The following is a 17,385-nucleotide window of genomic DNA, read 5'->3' as shown; positions in this document are numbered from 1 at the left end:
TTTCTTATTTAGCCTAAGCTGTCCCATTATTCACCACAGTCCTTTCCCAGTAGCAGGCTGCGGCCAATCAGTTAAGAAAATGTCTAGGTTTTCTCACCAGTGCTTCCTTGGTATATCTCTTTAGATTTAATTTGCAAGCTGTTTCTGAGTTTTAATAAAACAAACTTTAAGTCTTAGATTATTTATTTTAAATAGCAAAATAAAATTACTTCTACATTCAACTTATGTTGTGCCACCATTGAGAACATCAAATGATTATCATTTAGTATATCAAGGCCCATGTATGTACACTGCTTTATCATAAGACTATGTCCATTTGTAATAACATGCATAAAGTTATCGTCTAAAAACTATCATATTTCTTCAGTACTTGTGAACAATAATTATTTTATACGGTTTGGGACTGGAAGTCAAGAGTGGTCCAAACTTCTATGGGATCACGAATTGGACTTGAGCAAGTAATTGACTAGCATTAATGCTATTGAGTGTGTACATAACTTTATAATGCACTGAGATCCCTTGTCATTGCAAAAAAGATCACAATAACTAATACTTAGTTGTAACAATAGTTTGGATTCTATGTCTAGCTATGTCTAATGTGTAGGAAAATTCTATTATTGCTCATATCTCAATAAGCAGATAAGTCTTTGTCACAACGTTGAAAACCAAAATTTAAACCCTAATACAATATGCATATTATTACTGCACAGCACACATCTGCTGTGCATGTTACAACTGTGTAAATATTATGGTTGAGGGTTCGGTGGGGGGTTGTTGTTGGCCGAGGTGTTGCTCTCGAAGGTACTCTTGTTCTTCAACAAGTACGCGGCCAGGTAGTTGATGGGGTCCGGCGGTCTCTCCTTGGCCAGGGCTGAGAGACCCTGCAGGAGTATTGGCACTACGGTCTGGTCGAGATACTGACGCGTCGGAAGAGCGTTCAGGTCAATCCTCGATTTGCGGTTAGCGTTTGACTCGGTTTCTTTTTCCATTGATATTATTTTCTGAAAAGATTTTATGAATGTTACTTATCGTTTAGGGTATATCTATAAGTCTACATTGTCTAAAATGGAGCTTAGAAACCAATGTTTATCGATATAATACTAACCCTTACGGATTCAGGTATCTTGGACGGAGGTTGCTCTTCCTTGGGGGCTTGTTGAGCTTGTGTTGAAGTATCTGACATCGGTTGTAACTATCAGATGAACATTCAATATGTATCTAATATATTTATTTTATTTATTAAACCTAATAACAAAAGTACACGCGAAATTACACGCAAAGAATCGAATTATTTTAATACCGACATGAAATGTTTATTTTCAGGTTGAAATGTCAAACTTCTTTAGTGTCAAATGTCAAACAATGCGGTGTGTTTGGATATTTGTCTTTTCGTAATTGTGTTTTCGATTGATATTTATAAGCAGTGTTGTTTGTTATTATTTAATGCATCTTCTGTACATACTTGTTTCATTTAGATAAAGATTTATTTGTGAATATATTTTTGTTTAGATTGCAGTGCTACCATTGTAAAATAGTCTACCATACACTACAGAAGTGTTGCTCTATAGTCAAAAAGAGTTGGTAAGCTAGCTCAAAACAACAAAACCTTTGTGGAAATTAGCTAATAACATTAATATTGAAAAATCCTATCCCTTTTAGTTTAATTTCAAATAACGAAGCATAAAATTAACGGGCCTACTTTCAAATCTGTTCCATTACCTGTACAAAGTCATCCGGAGCTATTTCAAGACTCCACAATGTTCAAATTAGTTTAAGGCCTAAACTACACGTATCCATAGTCGTATAGTCATGAATGCCTATCCTGGATGAAGACCGATAATACAATGTACCTGCTTAATCTCCAATCACCTATCTTCTTGCAGCATTATTTAGCCAGTTGTTGTAGTTGATTTTGTAAGCAAACTAACTACAACCTGCTGTAAATATATCTATTTATGCCTCTCTTCGTTACGATAATGTAAACATGGACTACTGATGGCACTGGTTCTAGGCTATTTTACTGACCTCCTACTGATATTGAACCTTCAAAGCTTGTTTTTACTGGCCTGGCCTGAAGACATGACCATCTTCATATGACACTTGTTACTTTACTTATCTTTCAGTACCAAACTACAAGTAACGAAGTGAAATCGGTTACAAGCTCTAATGAATATATTTTCGATTTCGGGGTAATGTTTCCTAGGTACCTATATTATTCCTGGGATGAATTTGGTGACGGGGAAGCGAGGAAGCGTCAATTTTAGGTTTTGTGATCGATACGTCCATGTAATTCAATAACATTGTATAATATTTATTTATATAATACTGTTCATTGCATAACGTTTATTTAATTGCTCTTTAACGACCTCCGCAAATAGAACGTCAAATTAATTAATGTTCAAGAAATTATCGAACACTTACATCTAACACTAATGATTAACTAATATAAAAACAAACCACAACAGCATTTTATTTACAAGACTTTTATTATAACTTAATAAATACAATGAAATTGTTCAAACAACATTGTTAGAGAAAATCAGGTGAAACCACTATGACATTATTCCTGGGATTGCCACATGAAATAACTAATTATTAGGTTTTGCTGCCTAAGAGTTTTAAGCATTTGTTATTACTCTATATATATTCGAAATTATGATCTATCTCGAGTCGGCTCTATGTAATGAACAACTGTACATTAGCCTCGCCTAAATTGAGAAAAAGCTTAGCTCTATACAAAACTATGGCAACCCAGTCTCGCAGTTCAACCGTATCAGTCCTTTTGTCACACGTGACATGTTCTGCACAAGTGCACCATTCGAGCAAACTATAAAATTACATGACTTGGTACATTCGTCACCTGTCGCACATACACATACACACTACGTAAAGATGTTTAGGGAGCGTTCCCGTTGTATTGTGACGATAGTTACAATCATCTTACCTATTATTTTAGTCTTTATTCAAAAATATTGGCTATCCAGCATTCATCATTATGCATCATGCATCATTATATTGTGAACACTTCCATTGAAATGTAAGTCGATAGTGATGAAAACGATGAAGTATGAACGCACCCTTGGAGGGGCACCGCACGATTTTTATCGGTACAAATCGAGAACGCACCCTGAAAGGGACGTGACCCTACGCATCTTATCGAGTGGGCAGTGCAAGAGACAGTTGTCAGACGTCAAGTGTCAACTAATGTTTAGTATATTTTCCACCGGGATGGTTATGTCCGAAGGTAGTGAGGCGGCGGCGGTGGCGGGGGCGCGGGACGGAGGCGCGGTCCTCGTTCGAGCTGCCGTCGCCACGATGCCATGGCTTCGCTCAACGTCCATAGCTCGGAGAGGAGGGATAGATCCAGCTGCCGTAGACTCGCCTGGAAAATATAATGAGACTTATAAGTACATTGCATGAGAAAAAGGAGAAGGAATGGGACGTAATTTATAAATGAAATAATTGGCAGTTACAGAGTTAATGATGCACACGTCTCGTGCATGTAATAGGCATTCTAAAGTGGCACGTCTTTTGAGGAAAACGTGGTGATGTCCGTAACATTATTTTGACTAATTCCAGTCTTTAGTATACATTAATCTTCCAATCTTAAAATATCTAAAAATCTAAAGTTCAATTAAAATTGTGTCACAATTTAAAAACTTTGGAGTTTAATTTATAACGACAACTAATCTTGTTAATCACAAGACCCTGATATTTAAATAAAAAACGAAAATAAAGCGAAACAGGAAAAGCAATCTCTCCAACAGCATAAATATAGGAATTTATGTATCAGCACTTAATTTCTCAAGTGCGCCGAGACTCGGTCAGAGAAAGTAAAGAAATTATAAGGATCCTAGTTTACATACGAAAGGGAGTGTGCGATGCACGAACACGGTTAAAAACTCAAACCGCAATGGCAGTTTAATTTGAACATTTTCAACAACTGGTCTGCGTTCAATTTAGCAGTTTATTACCATGACCTGATAAACAGGTAGGCACGTAATTTAAATATACTCTAGAATCCAGTTAATGTAAACATTAGTTAATTATCGAACCGCTGCAGCCTACATAGTAACACGTGGGTTTATTCATTCAGTAGACGATTAATCAAGGATATAAACAGGGCATTAATTTCAAAACACTCGTAATTGTGCGAAGGTGGGTAATTAAATTGATTTAGTACGGTACTTAAAATAAACCACAACAAATGATTTCTAGAATTAAATATTGTTTGTAAGCTATCAAAACGCTAAACAATTTCCATGACAAATGAATAACAGTGGTCTAAGCGACCTTCCGCGAGCGTTCTGGTCGATTGCGTTAGATAGGAATGCAGCACGATCACGACTGTATGTGGGACGCAGAAATAACCGAACAACTTATTGATATTACCTACACAACGCCGTCACATCGACGACGCTCGCGGATCTAGACGACAGGTCTATCTAGATACGAACTGGGTAAATAGGAACCACATGTAACCGTAACGTTACGATCTGGTAAAAAATATGGGTCTTTATGCTTGGCCTTTAGATATTCCTTTTTTTTAATAGCTGGGCTTTACATTTATAGTTTGATGGCATTCCTACAGAATATTTTTTTAAAGCCACCATCACCATTAGGATATAAGATAGGTATGGTTGAAAGCATAAAAAAAAGTTTCTGATTGCCTTGCCTAGCCAAATAAAGCTAGAAAAGCATGAATACGTAAGAAATAATGAAGTGAGGTTTAATTTTAAGCTCTACTTTACAACAAATGTTATAATGTGGAGCGCCATTCACATAACGCGGTGGATGTTACAGCTATTATTCAATGCACAATTAAGTCACTACAAAGCGAAGCATTAAAGGAGATTAAGAGAAAGAAATTCAATGAATCATTGCATGAAATTCAATGCAGCACGAGAGAACATTAACGTCGCTAGCATTCCCGGAGAGAATGTTTCGGAAAAGAGGGAAAGTGCCGATTGCTGCATGGTCCGATGGAGACGCGACCAACAAGGCGATCCCGTCCGACTAATTAGCATGCACCCGCCACCAATATGCTGACGAGATGATAGGCATGAAGAGAAACTTGATTGCTACTCAATTTAACCACACGAATTTATCACATTCCTTTAAAAGGTATAATTCAATCAATTCCTCGGCGACGTGATGAAGCTATAAACTGCATGTAATGCATTCGTGCATAAGACAGTTTTACACAGCCAGAGATTTAGTGAAGTTGAAATAAATTGATGTCCTCAGAGGGTATATGAAGAATGCCTGAGACCAATTTCAACCACTTTGTATTCAGATTGTGAAATGCTCGACAAGTGGCACAATGGAATCTCGTATGGATAAAATAAATCTGTTTTCAGAACCGAATTTACGAAAACGATTGGGTCGCTAGAAATGTTTCGCTGATGTTCTTATAATACGCCAGTTGTGTGGAAAAGAAAATCATTTAATTTTGAAAGAATTCATAATGTGCGCAGAGACATGTAGTTGAAACGTACTATAAACATTGAAAACATTCTGCTAGCTTCGCCAAATGGTTTTCATGTAAATGGATCAAACAAACAGATTGAAGGTTAAATAATTGTGCCAGCTTGATTCAAAGAAAATAAACGATATTATGCGATAGATAAAATTCTTTTTAAATTAATGGTTGAATCCATATTCATCGTAAATGAGTTTACGGAACTGAATTCAAAACTACGTTCGGGACAAATCATAGTTAAAAAATGTAATCATTCTACAGAAATAATGGTATATCGTGATGGCTGGCCCTTTGAAATGGAGAGTATTAACAATACGGCCGAGGGGCGGCAAATGCTAAGCTAATTGAATTAGTTTTCCCGCACCCCTTCACAATGCCGGACATAGAAAAAGCTTTCAAAAAAACAAAAAAGAAAAGTGCATTTCCTGAATGGGTCTAAAGTAGAAAAAGGAAATCAATTTCTTTGATGCGATCAAAATATTATCGAAACCTCTCGTTAAATTTTCAACGCTCGATTGATACATTCAAGAAATTCTTTTCTAAATTGGTTTCATCAAAGAGTTTGTGTTGAGCACCTAGAGCACCGTAAAAGAAGCTTAATAGTTTCTAGGAAGGAAAGCGAAGGGTTACATTTACAATTGTGGCGTGCTGTTGTTGTTACAACAACTAGTTCAAAGGAAACTCCTATTTGTGCAGCACTGCGTCCGGTCTATTGTGTACCAATGCGTCTATAGTTGGACTTTATTTATTTCAGACTAGCTGTTGCCCGCGACTTCGTCTGCGTGGGCAATTTGGAATTGTCAAAATACTACTTATGCCGTAGCGTAGGTGTATTCTTTTACATAACAGTATAATTAGGATTACCACTTAGCAGCAGCACGGGTTGATCAATCAAGGTGGTGTCGACGATTTGTGACTATTTATCTAAACAAATGAAGTAAAGTTTGTGACGTTGTGGAAATCTCTGGATCTAGTCAACCGATTTGGAAAATTATTACGTAATTCTCACAGAAAACAAAGGTCTGACAAAGTTGTCATTTGTACATTTTCTGCAGCAGCTGCGACAAATCAGGAGCCAGAAAGTCTGTCAAACAGTTTTACTTACCATGGATAACGCGGTGTCTAGTTCACTGGGTTGAAGAGATCAGATAGGCACTCCAAGTAAACATTGGTACTCAAAAAGATTCGGTTTGACTGGAAGCCAACACCCACACAATTGAGGAATAGCTGGGTGGATGATGACTGAGTCATCAGGCAAGCGCATAGTTTCACTACTTGTATTTCGGGGATTTTCTGTGCACTCACTCACTATGTTATGTTGGAATTCCACCGAAATGTTTGCATTAGTTCACGATCACGCAAAGTATACGTCCGAGAGAGTAAGTCCAATTCGTGTGTTGGCACTTGAAGCCTGCAGTTCTTCCAAGATTTTCAAAATGTACGCTCGCAATTTGTCATTTCTTGGTAGAGCCAGCAGATCAGAAGAAACATAAGTGCTGTGTATACTGCGCGTCACTACTGCACAACGGTAAAATTTCGTCTTTATAAATAGCACAAACGTTCGCTCTCTTGCGGAGGACGTTTAAATACCATATTATGTGTCACACGTAGGTAAACAGGACAACAGTAGGTATATTATCATCGAACCGCTTTCAAAGATCTGATGAGCGAACAGACCAGAACTGACTTGATCGCCTCGAGAAAATCAGAGCTCTATGAAGCGATCATTCGCTTTGGTTCCTACTGTTATTGTGGTTTCTGAAAATGTATTTAATTAACCAACGATGAATATAATTCTTAGCAGGCCGACTCTTTTGACTTCTCGAAAATCATAACGTTGGTTTTTGTGCAATGCACAAACTGAAATTCGATATATTACACATTCGATATTCACACTTCTACAGAATTGATATTAAAAGGTTTGACAACGGGCTATAGTAGCGTAGTTAAACTAACTGAAACAATGTTAGTGATCCTTCAATAAAGTTAGAGAAGCGGGTGTGCATGATGAACATTAAGAGTTGGTAAATACGTGATGAAGATGACCTAATTCATTACTATTCTAATTTGTTCATGCACCACAAAACTCAAGTTAAGGTGGAGAAAAGGATTACCAAGCTCCCAAAGGCCTGGGCATTTGCAACACGTTGCATGGCATCCTGGAAAGTTACGTAATTCTCAGCCATCAGTTTGAGCAGCGTGAGGGAGTGTCAGGCTTTGGCCCTAGTGGGCCTCACAGGGGTTTGCTGAATCTCCTTGAGGGGCGCGTGAAATAACGGGTCTCCCAGAAGCCGGAAGGTCGATGACCCACTCAAAACTAATCGCTCACGCCTACGGTGGCCGGGAGTCGTCTCTCGACATCCGGCTTTCGTGGTGTCTTACCGCAGTGGCTGGGATGAGAGTTGGGAATTTTCAGTCGCTCCGCCGCCTCATTCTTTGTCATCCCATTTCTTCTCGCTCCAGATCATGGTTTAAACCGGGGCCGGGTGCGATAGGTCGCACAGTCCGCACAGTGGTGACACCCGGGCGCCACCTCCATGAGATCAGAGTTGGGAATGTATGTTTGCAAAAACTAATAGAACATTTAGCGAAAACACGTTTGATAGTAATTCTGTCTTTGTAACTGAATAATATCAATGATAATAAAGGTGTGACTGTGACTGTTCGTAATTGTGAACGGTGTATTTGTGATATAATTCTTAGCTCGATGATTTGTGATCAGAAGTTGAAAGCAAGTATGTCTCTGGCCTGCGACGCGTAATTTGTACGTTTTCAGAACGAACGAACTCTTGTCTTCTGTTGACATTTTGTTGACGTATTGTGACAGGTAGTTATAACCATTGATGTTAATTTTAGAAGTGACACAATGTGTTTCGGTCGTATTTTGCCTACATTCTTCATTACTTAAAAAGTGTATTAAAACCAGGAACTTATTTTTAAGGATGTTTGAATATTAATTACAATGTTTTTTTTATAATAATAAAATCTTAGACTCGCAATGCCCCTTAAGTGTGATGCATGTTTGTTATTGGATGAAATGAATGGATATTCATGTTTATGAGAGGTATAGCTTATATTATGTCAGAACGACTGACGACCTCGATGACGCAATGGTCACCATGCCGGACTGCCAAACCTGAGGTCCCGGGTTCGATTCCCGGTTCGGTCGACATTTGTGTGATGAGCATGCTTGTTGGCCGTGGTCTGGGTGTTACAATATGTATTCATAAATATGTATATTTGTAGCTATATGTAGTTTATCAGTTGTGTTAGCACCCATAACACAAGTTAATAAATAACTTACCATGGGGCTAACCGACCGTGTGTGAAAAGGTGTCCAGACATTATTTATTTATTTATTTAACATATGTAGAGTTTTTAAGAATGTGGGGAAGTTCATAATTTCTTCATGACGTGGGTGCCGCTTCCCATGGGAACTACTGCCCGCACCGGGATAAAATATACCCTATGTTACTCGCAGATAATGTAACTTTCTAATGGTGAAAGAATTATAAAAATGTCCCTGACGATGCACTGATATTTCTTGTAGTGTTTTTATAGTAGCGAAATACACACGTCGTCATATATTTTTTTCTTGAAAGTAAGAACATACCATGACAAAGTGAAGTCTGTTTTCATTGTCTGTTTGCTGGGGAGTTTGTTCCACCACTTCTTCTTCCCAGCAAAAACACATAGGAAGTGGTGAAGGGCGGGCGTTTTGGGGGCTGTCTTTTGTAGATTTGACGTTCAAAAAGTGCTGATTTTCAGCCTACTTTGAATAAATGACTTTTTGATTTTGATTTTGATTTTGATTGATATTTTACCTACTACCAGTTTTATGGCACATCTGTTTCTGCATGATTTTCTTCATCTATAATTTTAGGATATCATTTCTTTAAATTCAGTTTTTTGCTCAAGTTACTTATAAAAGCGTTATTTTCTATGTAAAGATTGATAATAGGCCGATAAACTTACAAAGTTCAACATTCAAATATGTGTCATTATTGCGCCCGCTGTTGCAGAAACGTTAACAGAAATTATCGTTCATTGCTCATCCCCCGTAGGTGATAGCGTGATAATATATATCCTATATGTTGAACTGGCCCCCAGGTAATATTCATGCAAAATTTGATTTAAATCTATGCAGTACTTTTCGAGTTCAGTGAGACCAAACATACAGACAAACAGACAAACAGACAAACAGACAAAAATTCTAAAAACTATATATTTGGGTTCAGAATCGATAATAGATCACCCCCCAAGTATTCTTTTAAAAAAATATTCAATGTACAGTTTTGACTTTCCTATCATTTTATTATATGTATAGATTCGGACTTATGAAACCTTAGAAGTCAAGGCTTTTAAATATTTTTTCAGAGAAATGCACTTCAGCAGTAGGTAAATTTTAATAAGAATATTTGCAACCAATTTTGTAAAAAACACTTATGTAAAAGTGGTTTTGGGAAAGTAGCATTCTTAGAACTAAACCCCTACATTGATGCAGAATCAGAGAGATTCCATCGACAGGATGTCATCAGGTTTGCGAGCGAGCAAGCATTAAGCAAACCTGTTTGCAATTGCTCATTCAATATTTCCATCAAATCTTATAATGATCAGTTGAAAACAAGACAGTAAGTGAAATTATCCCACGCAGATCTCGTCGAGATCAAGTGTAACCTAATAGCTGGCGGTTCCGGTAGTGTCCAGCTCTCAAGCATCAGTTTCATTCACGCAAACTTTCTTCGCAACATGTTATTTGATCAGCCCTGGGCAAAGCCTGCGGTTTTATGGCTAATAAAGCATGAAGCAATTAAATTGATCTCCTATAAATACGGACTGAGGGAAATACCGGGCTTATATTTACATTATACTCTGCATCAGTCGGATGAAGCCAGATGATCCTTAATTGGCTTGGTTTCAATTTCCACATGCACACATTCGACATTAATATTTCATACGAACGAAAATAGCACGGAAATGTCAGTAAACTGCTAGGATTCAATGTTTTTCGTAAGATATAGCGTAATGTTTCTTGCATGATATCAGATATTTATTACTTCGATGGGTTAGCAAGTCAGGTGGAATAAATTCCATCAAGGGCCAATAAGCCGAACATGATAGGGCATAAATTGAAGAGATTGTTGTTACAAGTTCCTATTTCTCAAAGCTAGAGGTTCGGGAGCATGCGCCGGCGCCACCGAAGCACCCACGTGTCCCTCATATAATTTACATTCAATACCAGTAAAGATGCCTACATGATAATAGTTTGGAACCGGAAGAAAGTATTATTATCATACGTCGTGACTCCCGTTATGGTGTGGGCAAAGCTTGTTTTCTATGTACTTACTATCTGATGTCCAAACGTAAAATCGTTTGAGAGTTTTGTTTCGACAAACAGGAACTTGTTTTGCAGTTTGTTATGTCATTCCTAAATTATAGTATTTAACTTTCTCGATTTATGTACCATATTGGGCTCTGTGATGATTTAAAAGTTCCAAATAGTGCTTGAAAGTTTAAATGTGTTTGTCTGAGTATTTTTTATGATTCAAAATTCCTTGTTTATTACCAACGAGTCAGTGTATTGAGATGCTGTGTGCGAGCGAGTTTTGTCACCGTGCCAGCAATGTATGTTTAAGTATTGAGTACAGTTAGCGCAAGAGGGCGTTAGAAAAACGTGTGGCCTCGTGGGACCCGTCCACCCACGGCTGGTTCAATCCAGTCCTCGTGTTTTTCTCCATGTTTGTAACTTGCTGCGATCATTGCACGTCAACTTTTCAATGACCAGCTCTTAGAGAGATGCTGATAATGATATTTTTAAACGGAACATACGTAAGTACTTATCAAGTCTTTGGTAATACAGAATTCAATGATGATCTTACGTTTAAATCAAAGTTTGGAGAGTAATTGATAAAAGATTTAACAACTCGCAACTAATAATAATGTAGACCCGTTCACCTTAATTAATTAAGTAGAATTTCAACTTGTTGAAGGCGCACACACGCGTATTTTGCGGAGGATATACTGGATCCGGTTTCGAAGTAATATTTCAAATTGTGTATAGAGAATTAGTTCAGTCATTCAAGCAAAAATCGGTTATAACAGAACTTTTTAACACTTCCAGCAGATGTACGAGTAGCACACGTGTTTTCTTGTTTGGAACGTCTAGTACAAAAAGGATGTGATAAAAAAAAACATGGTTATAGTGCCACACAGCTTTAGATCTTGCTCCTTGTTTTTAGGATCCAATTTGGTGTGCACATTCACAAATCACGTCTCGTGGTGCCTCGAGCGCCAGTCGCAGGTCGTGCGCGTGCCATCGCAATTAACAACATGTCCGCAGCTGCACATCTCCATTTTTTACTGCGCTCTTATCCTTTCCAAATAGTACTTAGCTGTGACATTACAACCAACTTTATGGGATATTTAGACGTTTTATAGACAGCTGCCGTATTTAAATAATGTGGTTGTTTTGACGAACATTTCTGAAGAGGGAAGTGTGTTCTTGAACGTGGATGACGTCATAATCCATCGAATGTTTCTTGGCTAAACAATGGGCAGCAGGCAGCACACGCCCCTTTTTTGCAATGCAGTTTGACCAGTTTGGGCGACCACGAGCGACTCGACAGGTGTGTTCTTTGTAGGACGTTTTGAGGACTTCAAGGTGTTTAGTGGTGAATGCAATATCAATATTGTTAATTTACTATATATCATGTCGTTAGTGGGTGCGTAGCGAGCCCTGTCTCCTTACAAGGCCGTCAAGCAGCAGGTTGTTCTAGCCGATGTAGCGGAAGTCTCAGACCACCGTTAATATAATGGTACCTATCAATAAAGGTGCGCCTTACGGTTTATCCATTATACAAGAATTGCAGTCAGCATTCTTATTTGGACTTACACAACAGATGGAGCAAACAAACCAGATTCTTAAAGCTGCTGTTACGACTTCAAGCAAAGATAATGATGTGAAATGAGTTTTTTCTTGTTTGATAAGCTAAGTGAGTCAACAATTAAGATAGATATCGTTAGTGGCATGCATTCATTCACTGGAAGTTTTGTGCTGATAACAATAATGACACATTTTTCACTTGCACAAGTTGCATACTTATGTTTTTAACGCAATTGCGTTGTGAAACAATGTCGATATTGATAAGAGACATAGATTTTAATCCAGTGCATTGTTTAGCTAACTTTTACTTCCCCATTTCAATTAGGTAAGTATGTATTTCTATCATTTAAACTTGTTTTATTACTTTGACGTATTTGGATAACTGTTTACGTACTGATTTATCATTAGAACGTGTTCTTTGCAGGCGAACACTCAGCACTGAGGTGATAAGTGCGCCTAAAGCCGCGTACGCACGTACGAACAAATTTGTTGCGTTACATGATATGCAACAACTTGGTTCGCACGTGCGTACCACTATCGAACATCGAACACTCTGTTCGTCGAACATGTTCGCGGCGATCCTTGTAGTGTGTTCTGTATGGACGGTGTTCGAAGCGCTTTAATAACTTCACAATCGACCACTTCCAACGGCGCCGTCATGGCTACTAAGATAGAGTTCACGACTGTTGTTCGCGAACTCGACTCGAACTAGGTTTGCGTTCGTGTTCGAATATGCCGTCCATACGTACGAACCAAATGTTCGGGTCTGGTGTTTGTGTTCGCTATGTTCGTGTTCGTACGTGCGTACGCGCCTTAATATTGTGTGTAATGTCTACGTAAATAGTTCTATGCACGAAGTATCAATGACAAACAATAGTGGTCGGACCAGTCAAGTGCCGTTCCGACTAGAATAGATAGTATCACGAAGGTCAAAACTGCGAATATTTGCAACAATAAATGGAATAAACTTACCCAGATAGAGCTAAACCACTTTTAGCTCTATCTGGGTTTATTTCAGTTTATAATATTCCTGCTATTGTTAATACGACAAGGTTTGATAACGAAGATGATAATTATTATCGAGTTAGTACATACTGGGTTACTATCATACTGGATTGCTGTTAATTTCAAATTAATTAATAAAAGGAAAGTTGGATAATCCTAGAGAACAAACAAAAATATACATGATATAGCATGAATTTGCCATGATCTCATAAAACGCGAGAGCCAGTGGGAATAATCGGTGGTATTGTTTCACCAAAACCAGTTATTTAGTACTAATTACGTTTCCACAGTATTTAGCTGCAATTGTCTGTTCGTAACAAGCTATCCGTAATTGCTGAATCATATCGCTGGCTGGGAATCCTAGTCAACAAACATGGTTCCATGTGAATCATCAGTGAGTTGGTAGGTGCCATTCCTGTGCCAAAATGTATCTTTAGGTAGGTATATTAGCTACATAACTGATGAGTGAGTATGAAAACATTAAACGAGAAAAAAAGTCACTTATTCAAAGTAGGCTGAAAATCAGCACTTTTTGAAGGTGTAGTTTATAAAAGACAGCCCCCAAAACGCCCGCCCTTCACCACTTCCTATGTGTTTTTGCTGGGAAGAAGAAGTTGAACCAACTGAACAGCAAATACTACATTATGTTTAGACTTTTGAAGGGTTAGGGTGGATCGATAGGTGCATTAACACCAACGCCTGTCCATTTATGAATTAGTGAGCGGTTTCTTACAACATATCGGTTCTCCACCTGTCTCAGACGGTAGGTAAAACTGAATGTCCGGCGCCGGGTGTTTCCCCAGCCGTGTCGGATTTCAGCCCCCATCGGTCAACGATAGCGAGGGAGTAGTAAGACCACCTGTGTCCGAGTGTCTACCCTTGTGCTTTATATCGCTAGTGTAAATTGGTCTGCAATGAGTTTGACCGCCAGAAATGATCGTCTTCGAGGCATAGGTAGTTATAATGTAGTAGTAGAAATTTATAGGGTGTGGTGTTACAGTCTACCAGGTGTTATTGAATGAATACTTTTTGGCAAGCCTCATAGTCTAACGAGCCAAGGGCACGACCTGAAAGTTGAACAACTGCATTGAACTGTCGAACTATTTCACTGCACTCGCTGGCAGGTGATCAACTAACCATTGTATTCTATTTGGTAATCAAAGAGGTACATCATACAGGCTGATACAAACAGAGCTAAACAAACCTTCAAAGGACGCCTCGTATCTAACAGATAATGCGCGTGGGCAGTGTATAAAGTACGCATTATCCCATCACTCACGTATCTTTGTTATTGAAGCAAATCGCTGAACATTTTGCTCTGGTTCGCGTTCATCAAATGATGATTCAATCTGCAGTATGAATCAGGTGGCTATTTCAGTAATGCAGTAACAGTTTGGTAGTCACAAAATAGTTTCTACCTGGTGCAGTGACTCAATAGCCTAAGGCCTTTTTCAATAAACGTCGATCACTTGAGAAATCTTTAGATATTTAACTAACGTCAGCTTTCTTTTTGCAATTGACAAAGAATGAAGCTTTTTATATTATTTATCATCAAAATATGGAGAGGTCCGAAAGCCCACCTGCATCCAAGTAGAAAAATTTACATAAACATTTGTTGGACAGCCATTGCGTAGGCTTGTGTAAAAACTTCACCACCCACGCCATGATGTAGGAAATCAGACCCCAAACCATGAAGTCAATGGCCCCGCGAAGGTAGGTGTGTATTTACACAGTCCATCGATCAATCCGTGGGGTGACTTAACACGTAGCGTTCAATTTATCAGCACAGTCGTATCAAAGCTTTGAATTATCGCTCATCCCTAAAACCAGACTACAAACATTTGCTACCATGTTGACTGTAGATATAAACATGATAAAACACAACCATCCTCCTTTGAAGTGATATGATTCAGCCAGTTCTTTTGTTTGTTGTATTTAGGAGCTGAGAGCATGGGACATCCGTGCACCCGAAGTAAATAGTAAAACAAAGCATTGTGTGGCCATTATGGAATATAAAGAGCCATACTGTCTACGAATGAAGACAATGACACTGGACGCAGGATATAGGAGTATTGAATAGAACGTGTCAGACACGCTGGTGCCAGGGACGTCACGATAGATTGGCGTGTTCAAATTATTTAATTACTTCCAAAAAATTTAAAAGTTTCTTAAACCACCAAAAGTTTCCCAAGGCGATTGTAAGAACGCAATTTAATTTTGCAATATCGACACTACATACTTTTGATATAAACGTTACACGAATCATAGCATTGGTAATGATATTGTTTTTAGAAATTTCGTAGTCACTAGCTTGTCAGCGTTTGGGCGCATCATATGAAAGCCGTGAGTGAATGGTGTACAAGAGCGGCATAAGTAAACAATCCTGGCAATTTAGCATTCGGCACACGCTCGTCTCAGATTTGGTCGTCCGCTGTTGTATGCCGACCTTAACCTAAGTGGCACAAGGCGTGCCACACCACGGAGATTCACAACACTATCATTTTATTAATCAAATATGATGAGAAACTATTGAAAATTAATTAAAAGTTTCTATCGTTTACGGAGAAAATTCGCAAAGATCACGCTGATATAATAGGCACTGCTTACGAAATTGCCTTGACGGTAATGGCAAAGCAATTAGCATTTAAGACAACACCGTGACCTTTAACCGAGGACGTAACGAAATGGGGAATTAGAAAATGTTTAAAGAAAATACTGCAGAACATAACAAACAGACATAGTTTAATTAATAATACATGAAACAAGGAATAAGTAACGAGAGAACATAACAACAATGCACTGTGAATAGCTCTCTTAAATAATATTTCTGTAGTAGAAAAGGAAAGTGAAATGTGCATACGGGTAACGTAATCGAGTATAATTAATGCGATCTTAATGATCAATTAAGGAGCGGCATGGATCCTTGCGCGGACGCAGTCGCCGGTCGTTGGCAGCGCGAATTTAGACGCTCGAAAGGTCGACAATGAGTCACGTTATGATTCGTATATGCCAACAACACTCGGCCACCGTGACGTACTAACCGTATGTTATAATGTAGTTAACTATTACATAAACATCAATTAATTATTTGCGGTTGATTTCAATGAAAATTAATTCCATTCAAAAGTTTGTATTGAAAAGAATCCAGCTGGAATAACAAACGCTATTGTGCGTTCAGATAAATACAAACATACATAGCATACATATATACATTAGACAGTCAGTTACTTAGTTTCTCTCACCTATTTAGCACAGTGATGCTACATATGTATACTGAAGACTGAAAAGCGTGTAGAAAGAAACAGTACAACAAAATGTTCGTAGTTATCTTTCCGCAGAAGTTGTAAAAAGCATGCATAAAACGGTTATTATGGGCCTTGTAAACGATGTGTTACCACTACTTTTGCGCTACGTAGGTCGTAAATGTTTTGTTTCCCCTCTATTCCGTGTAATGGTTTAGGAAGGTCCTAAAGTATCGGTCATTGAGTTTGCCTTGAATCGATTTCCTAGTAACGAAATTATTTAAAAATGCGATTACTAACTGATGTGTTTGGAAGAGTTCAGTTAGATAAAATGGAACATTGACACAAAAACAACCAATTTTTTTTATCGACAAAACGCTATCATTGCCAAATTCACCAATTAACAATTTTAGTATCCAATCAGTGCAAAAAATCCATTATCATTAAGCTACATAGATCGCGAAGAACATCCAATAGAATGTGTAATCAATTGACCCGCAATAACGTAATATTCCAATATAGCCGAGGAAATGGAATTGAACGGCCTGAGATTTGCTTTGATAAGATTTCGCGGAGATTATCTTACAAGCCGGCGGGTAAGCTTTCGCAAGCGTAGCAACGGCAATAAATCAACGCTTCACTAGATCTGTCTTGGAAGTATGAATTACTAATTACTAATTTTTAGCACATACAAAGCAAGGAGTCTATCTTAGCCGGGGTCTGGAAGGATATCGAAGTCTCTGCTGCAGACCGAAAGAGGTGAAAATGAAGAA

The 17,385-nt window shown here is 38.2% G+C and overlaps 2 protein-coding genes across 2 annotated transcripts in view; both read right to left on the bottom strand.

Annotated features, from left to right (window-relative positions):
• Nucleotides 1–165: 165 nt before the first annotated feature.
• LOC124629829 (protein dpy-30 homolog) lies at nucleotides 166–1,340 on the bottom strand. Its single transcript, XM_047163408.1, has 2 exons — nucleotides 1,106–1,340; nucleotides 166–1,001 (listed from the first exon to the last, which is right to left on the bottom strand). Exons 1-2 carry the CDS (start codon nucleotides 1,181–1,183, stop codon nucleotides 747–749), a joined length of 333 nt encoding a protein of 110 aa, XP_047019364.1. The 5' UTR covers nucleotides 1,184–1,340; the 3' UTR covers nucleotides 166–746.
• Nucleotides 1,341–2,467: 1,127 nt separating this feature from the next.
• Nucleotides 2,468–17,385, bottom strand: part of LOC124629626 (anaphase-promoting complex subunit 11-like) — a 35,975-nt gene continuing 21,057 nt past the window's right edge. The window contains exon 3 of the mRNA XM_047163118.1: nucleotides 2,468–3,382. Within this exon, the coding sequence (XP_047019074.1) occupies nucleotides 3,233–3,382 (150 nt within the window). The 3' untranslated portion in view covers nucleotides 2,468–3,232. The remainder of the gene's footprint in view (nucleotides 3,383–17,385) is intronic.

The sequence above is a fragment of the Helicoverpa zea genome, chromosome 4, assembly GCF_022581195.2.
Source record: "Helicoverpa zea isolate HzStark_Cry1AcR chromosome 4, ilHelZeax1.1, whole genome shotgun sequence".
In the NCBI taxonomy this organism is placed as follows: domain Eukaryota; kingdom Metazoa; phylum Arthropoda; class Insecta; order Lepidoptera; family Noctuidae; genus Helicoverpa; species Helicoverpa zea.
Note: the sequence above shows the minus strand (reverse complement) of the source record. Positions and strands in the feature narration are given on the sequence as shown.

Bases quoted from the DNA above. Each gene is read 5' to 3' on its own strand.
- LOC124629829 (XM_047163408.1), bottom strand. From the start codon at position 1,183: ATGTCAGATACTTCAACACAAGCTCAACAAGCCCCCAAGGAAGAGCAA. The intron at 1,002-1,105 runs GTTAGTATTATA...AAATCTTTTCAG, and splicing joins AGATACCTGAATCCGTAAGG to AAAATAATATCAATGGAAAA.